This window comes from Mus pahari, chromosome 18, assembly GCF_900095145.1.
Source record: "Mus pahari chromosome 18, PAHARI_EIJ_v1.1, whole genome shotgun sequence".
Classification (NCBI taxonomy): domain Eukaryota; kingdom Metazoa; phylum Chordata; class Mammalia; order Rodentia; family Muridae; genus Mus; species Mus pahari.
Window position 1 is genome coordinate 14,049,650 of NC_034607.1, and position 6,905 is coordinate 14,056,554.

At 54.7% G+C, this 6,905-nt stretch overlaps 1 protein-coding gene across 3 annotated transcripts in view; it reads right to left on the reverse strand.

Moving 5' to 3' along the window:
- Ttbk1 (tau tubulin kinase 1) overlaps positions 1-6,905 on the reverse strand; it is a 46,684-nt gene extending 39,779 nt beyond the window's left edge. Inside the window, exons 1-2 of one of the 3 annotated variants that reach the window (XM_021217939.1) lie at positions 6,656-6,905; positions 3,423-3,584 (exon numbers count right to left, since the gene is read on the reverse strand). In XM_021217939.1, the coding sequence (XP_021073598.1) occupies positions 3,423-3,530 (108 nt within the window). In that variant the 5' untranslated portion in view covers positions 3,531-3,584; positions 6,656-6,905. The remainder of the gene's footprint in view (positions 1-3,422; positions 3,585-6,655) is intronic. The other 2 variants (XM_029531310.1, XM_029531311.1) reach the window with 2 other exon arrangements.

Below are 6,905 nucleotides of genomic sequence, written 5' to 3' on the forward strand. Positions count from 1 at the left end.
GTGCTGTGACACCCAAAGACACGCCACACACAGCCACACACGTGCTGTGACACCCAAAGACACGCCACACACAGCCACACACGTGCTGTGACACCAAAGACACGCCACACACCAATAAATGTCAGAAATAATAACAATAAAGGACAGGAGAGAAGCCAGAGCTATGAGGAAAGGTGATGTTCCTTGAGCCAGGGAGGGAAACAACGAGAGAGACCTGGAAGGAGCAATAAGAAACTGAGGAACCTCTCTGCTCTGGAGGTTCCTAGCCGAACAGCAGAAGCCTCAGCACCCAGTGAGAGCAGGCCCAGACTCCAGCCTGTCGTCCTAGGACAGCTCTAACCACGGAAACAGTAGCCTCTTCTGCGTCCTTTTACAGCTTGCTGTGTGTGAGCACAGAAAACAGGGTGGGCGAGTGAGGGGCTCACAGACATCACCAGTTTCCCAGGCTCCACAGCACAGGTGAGGAAACTCTCCCACTCCCTACAGTCACAAGGCCCGGGGCCTGAGATGCCTTGGCTAGGCCACAGCTAGAAAATACCTGGGGACAGAACCCACTGATGTAGAACCCATGTGGTTGCAGGACATTGCTGACACACAAGCCACCAGAATCCCTGAGGGTGGGACCTTCCCCAACACCTACCCCCCAACTTCCCATAGACCAACTCCTCCATTGGCCTGTTCCCCAAACCGAGCCTGTTTCTTTCTCTCTTTGCCACCTACTTACCCCGAGAGCAGGGGTCTAGTAGGCACGCATCTAGCATCCTTTCCTTGCACCTGCCCTGTGGTGAAGGGCATACTTTTCCACTGGCCACAGTCACCCTCACATTTTGGGGGGTCCATGAAGAAGTTTTAACTTGTTTTCAGATCAAAAGATAAAGTCACGAACTTTTAGATCAAAGAGAAAAATCTCATTCTATAATATGAATATATGACTCTCCATACCAATGCAGTCGATAACACTCTGTTATAGGAGATATCATTCGGGCAAAAGTGTCCAGGGCTCATGAACGTCACAAGGCAGATCTGCTTAAAGCCCCTTAACAGGACACCCTTCAAAGGCTTTGCAGGCCCCACCCATTTCTCCTCTCCTTCTGTATGGTTTAATAATCCCAACCCCTGCTGGAAAACCTCCCTAAACAAGAGAAGCTACGCCACAAGAGAGTCATAGTTTATTTGGAATGGACACCCTGTTTCTTAGCCCTACTCTGGACAGTCTAGAGTAATTTAAGTCTCTTAAACCTTTTGAGCCTTCGTTTTGCTCTATTCAAATAGAGAGAGTCAGTTTGGAATGCGTCCTAAGGTCCTTTCAGCCCTACGGTCCCAGTTCTCAGGTGGGTTGACCTTGCTGACAGTGTTGATGCCACTGACAGACCAGACCCTGTCTTCCAATCACAGGAACTTAGCAATTGGCTAAGCACACCTACGAAGCAAGGGTGTGCTGGGAATTGCTGTAGGCACTCCATCAGTTCCTGACATAACCCACCAAAGGCATTTGTACATCCTCAGACCAAGAAGGGGGAAGAAGAAACACTAAGATATTATTAATGTTGTTTGCTGTGCTGATTGCAAGGACCCCCCCCATGAACAACTCACTATTTCCCTTTCTTTCTTTCTTTCTTTCTTTCTTTCTTTCTTTCTTTCTTTCTTTCTTTCTTTTCTTTCTTTCTTTCTTTCTTCCTTCCTTCCTTCCTTCCTTCCTTCCTTCCTTCCTTTCTTTTTTTCCTATAGTTTTTCCGAGACAGGGTTTCTCTGTGTAGCCCTGGCTGTCCTGGAACTCACTCTGTAGACCAAGCTGGCCTCGAACACAGAAATCTGCCTGCCTCTGCCTCCCGAGTGCTGGGATTAAAGGCGTGCACTACCACGCCCAGCTATTTTTTTATTTTTAAGGACAAAGAAATTTTCTTCCCAGTATGCTGACCCCTGTTTCTCCTGGCTGCAGCCATCTCTGGTCCATGATTCCTGGTTCTGTTAATCCCACCCCTCCCTGAAAATAGCTGCATGTGACATCTAGTCCCCCCCCCAGCCCTTCATGTGACACCTAGTCCCGCCACAATCCAGGGGGACAAACAGGAGACAGTTCTAAGGGAAGTCCAGGCCTGATATACATGCGCCCCTCCCCTCCCACTCCCTCTGCCATTCCTTCACAAAGCACAACAAGGTCTTAGTCTAAACTCAGTATGTGTGAGCTGTCTTTTTCTTGCCTTTCAGTACAAATGTTATTCACCCTCCCATCTGCCAGACGCGAAGCTCCTGTGCCAGGGACCTGGGGGTCTTAAAGGAGCGTTTTCTCACTTTGCCAAACACCCCTTCCTTCTATGGCTGCCCTGGCTCCTCCTCTATTTCTGTTCAGCCACTCTCTCACACTCTCTCTGAAGATGTCCCCCCTTCAGGGGCCCCAAGAGTCTCTTCTTTAACACCCCCCTCCCAATTCTGGAAAACGCTACCACTTTGCCTCTCTCCCTGGACCTCTAAGGGACCTACAAAGCCAGATGACTGTTGCCATGGAGATCTGCCGGCACCCAGGCCCCACCCTCCTCTCCAATCCAGCACCCTTAGTGAGCTGAGCCTCACCACGCCAAAGCACAAGGACACGCACACAGGAACACCACGACTGCACACGGTGAATATCTGACCTCTGTGGTTCTTTCTTTCCCCTCTGCATGTCCATTTCCGTGCAGACCCACAGTCTCACACACTTTTCTCACACTATACTATCCCGCATTATCCCATCCTACAATAAAGAGGACACCAGGGTGCTCTGAAGCGACGCGGGGAAAGCTTTGAACGGAAGCTGACTGACAGTAAACCGGGTTCCCTAGACACAACCACCGCTCCAACCCTTACATAGCCCCCTCCCATCCATCCTCCCCCAAGGAAGAGACTTGGACTACAACTCCCAACAGGCCAAGGAGCCTGAAGTCCTAAGTTAAAGAAACAAGGCACGCTGGGAGATGGAGTCTCGGCGTGTTGCACCTGCCGCAGGAACCCGGGAAGGGAGGAGGGTGGATGGAGAAGATGGAGTGCGGATGCGGTGGGAGCAGCCTGCGGGGCATCTTTCCCCAGACCCGAGCTTTTCCGTCCTCTGCGGAAGCCGAGGAACACATGCTCACTCAATGTCCTTCCCCAAGGTGCGGCAAAGGAGGAGCCCCCTCCCCCAACGCCCTCCTCCGCACCCGGGGCTCTGCAGGAGTTGTTCAGGCTGGACCGGACCAGCACGACCTAGCCCGGGAAGGGCTGAGAGGGAGCTGGGTTGGAGAGAGGGTAATGGGACAATGTGTGGGCAAAATAACCTTTAAGCAAGCATACAAATAAGCTCAGGGACACCTTCCACTTATGGTAAGGGCTCCAAGGGCACCAGTCTTAGAGTCCCCAGATCTCTTCTCCCTTCCCAGACCCCTCCCTCTGCCCGCTAGGTCACTCACCACCTTCCAGCGATCTTTGACCACGTAGTTGGCCGGCAGGATGTCGGCCTGCTCCCCTCCCCCACTCATGTTGGTTTCGTCCTTAAGAGCTGCCGCTAGGCACTGCATCCGCCAGCCGGAGGGAGGGGTTCCCGCAGGGCCTGCCCTTGGGGGGCCATCTACCTGGGGGAGTGAGGAAGGGCAGTGAACGCCTGCCTGGCTGCCACCCTAGACCACCCGACAGCTCAGAAGGGAACCCCATCCCGCTGGCAGGCACCCTTTCCAAGCCCACGGGGCAGATGCTCCAGGAGTTACTGGGGAAAATACTCCTGGCGATGGAGGTCAGTGGAAGAGAGAGCTATAGACCACAAACAGGAGGTGTGAAGAATCAGCAGCAGGACACACACGGTGAAAACAGGAGAGGGCAGTGATGTGTGAATAAGCCAATGGGAGAACTGTTTACCATAGAGACATTCCAAACTAGCGAGTGAAGATGTGTTAGCCAGCCGGCATCCTAGCCCGAGACCCGAGAACGACTAGCCTGAGTAACTCTACCTGCTGAGTAGAGTAAGCCACAGGATACCCCACATCAGAGTGGCCAGCCAGCCAACCAGAAAGATGTGACCATCCAGAAAAATGATGAAACGCACAGTAGCCCCTAGAGGGTGGTGTGGAGGCAGATGGCCTGTTGAGAGGCACACATTACACTCAGTGGGAGCTGACCCCGCTGGCTGCGATAAGACCAGGGAAGCCAGAATGTGTGCTGACCGACCGACCGTGAACACAAGACCATGGAGTGAAGCTGTGGATTTCAGAGGGATGGAATCCCAGTGGCTACTCCACAGGGGCCAAGGCAGACGGAGCTGGGGAAGAGCAAAGTGGAGGGTGCTGTCTATGGGAAGGCAGGCTCTTCCCTTACCACAGGTCTGGGTAGGGTGAGGAAGACCCTGGGCGGCAGGAACCAGCTGGGGGGGGATGCAGCTTCTACGGGCTGAGGTGGATAACATTGAGTACTGCAGACAGTATCCCAACCGTGAGACCAACTAAAACACAAGTTGTCCAGAGAAATGTGTATGTATGCACATCTCTTGTGTGACTGTGTTTGTGTACCCCTCCGTATGAGTGTGTGGCAGTGTGCACATGTGTCAGGAAGGGACCAGAAAAGATGAATTTCTGCCAAGCCAACACAGGATTTGGAACCAGCATGCCTCTCATCTTTGCTCTCTGCCCAACTCCAACCATGACCCTGGAGAGCCACACACAGGAGTGGTGGAAGTCATTCAGGCTGGGGACTGGGTATAAGAGAAGGAAAGGGGGCAGGGACCGCATGAGCCTGACTCTCCTTGGGATGGCTAAGCTGACAGCCTGATAAGGGCAGGGAGGGTTGTGAGGGCACTGAGACAGCCTTCCCCAGGTCACTGGGGTACCACGGGGCACTGGGGTACCACGGGGCATCTCCATGAGGAAAGGCACTTCATAGTTTTGTTGTGAAATGACCGAACCGAGTCTTTCCCTCTGATCCTTACAATGCCAGGGCAGTGGGGCAGCAGGAGTTTGGAAGGCGGTAGAGACATGAGAAAGATGGAAAGAGATGGAGTAGAGCTTTGGAAGATAGGTAGGGGACAAGACGGAGGCAGCTGGCCATGGTACCACACTCCTGGGACCCCGGTACTCTGGACATGGAGGCAGGAGGGTGAGGGACTGAAGACTAACCTCGGCTACGCACACCAAGTTCAAGGCCAGCCTGGTCTACAAGATACTTGACTATAAGCAAGAAAAAAAATTAACAAACAAACAAACAAACAAAGACTGGAGAAGCAATGGAACTTATGTGGAAGAGACCTTAGCTGGAACCAATTGTAGTTCGCCTGCAGTGTGCAAGAGGCCATGGTCCCAGCCCCAGCACAGCAGGGATGGGCGTGGGAATTAGATTTGGACTTGGGGTCGAGGGAACTTAAGGCCCCAGTTTCAACTCCCAACGTCATCTTTAAAAAAATTAATAAAAAGGGGGGGGGGGCGTTGGGGGCCTGCCAAGACCGTTCTGTGGGAAAAGGCCCTTGCCGCCCTTTCTGATAACCCAAGCTTGATTCCTGAGACCCCTGTGGTTAAAAGAGGGGAACTGCTTCTGTAACTTGTCCTCTGACCTCCACATGAGCACTGTGGTATGCGTACACCATCTACGTACAAAATAAGCAAATAAAATGTGATGGGGGGTGGGGATTGAGATATAGCTCAGTGGTAGAGCACTTGCTAACAAGAAGTACAAGGCCCTACATTCAGTCCCCAGTCCTGAAAAGAAAAAGGAGAGGGAGAAGAAGAAAGTTGTTGAACAACCTAGGTGGGCATTTCAGTCCTGCACAGTATGGCTCTGCAGGTGGATGGGGAAAAAATCTGTGTGCCGTTCACACTTGGTACACAGGGAAATCTTAAAGGAATGGGTGAGGAGAGAAAAGTAGGACCCGGCCATCCTGTCCACCTCCCTTCCCAGGGGATGCTTCTGAAAAGCCCACTTAGCCCGGATTGGGTTGACAAGCTTGGCTGACCAGCTACACTCTCTCAGGTCCCTTTGTGTGTGTGTGTGTGTGTGTGTGTGTGTGTGTGTGTGTGTGTGTGTGTGTGTGTGCGTGTGTGTGTGCATGCATGAGAATGTGGGCCAAGTGGCAAGAGCATGCTAAGTGCTTCGGAGCTTATCGTGGCTTGGGAGCAGAAGAGTTGATGTGCGGCTCTTCAAGCCGTGAGGCCGGTATGTGTGGGAATCTCAAGAGTCCTGGTTAGGAGAGGTGAAGCCACGAGGAACAGGAGAAAAGAGATCTGGGGGAGAGTGCGGCAAGCAGGGCAAGTCGGAGTGACAGGAGAAGGGGAGGAGGGGGTAGGTAAGTAAGACAAGAGACTGGCGGAGATCATGGTGGCAGGGACAGTGACCGGACCACGGGAGGGGCTTCTGGGCACGGCTGGGAAGTGAAAAGGGACTGAGGATGGAAGAGAGGGTCTGGAGACATCTCAACGACCTGTCAGAGGTGACAGGAGGGAGAGGGACGCGGGGCTGGGGAGGGTGGGTCTGTGCGGGGGCTGGGAGCTGTTCCAGGCCTCGGGCTGTGGCCCAGGCAAGTGTAGGCCAGCGTCCCGGCTCCTAGCGGCAGCGGCGACAACCACTGCGGGACAGGAGCCGAGCCCTGGGAGGTGAGCCCGGCGGGAGGCCCGATGTACCCCAGGAGGGACCCCCGGCCCACCCTCCCGGCCCCGCCCCGCCTCACCTGCTCGGTGTCCGCTGCGGCTGCGGCTGCGGCGGCGGCGGCGGCGGCGGTGAAGGCAGAGGCGCGGGGCGGCGCATCCCCCGGGGCCGGGGCGGGGCGGGGGCGGCTCAGTGCGGCGCTGGGCGGCCCGCTCCCTCCGGCGGTGGCGGCGGCGGCCTCCCGACCGCGACCATCCCGGCCCGGCCCGGCCCGGCCCCGATCCTCCTCGGGCGACGGCGGCGGCGGCTGCGAAGTGGGGAGCTGCCCACAA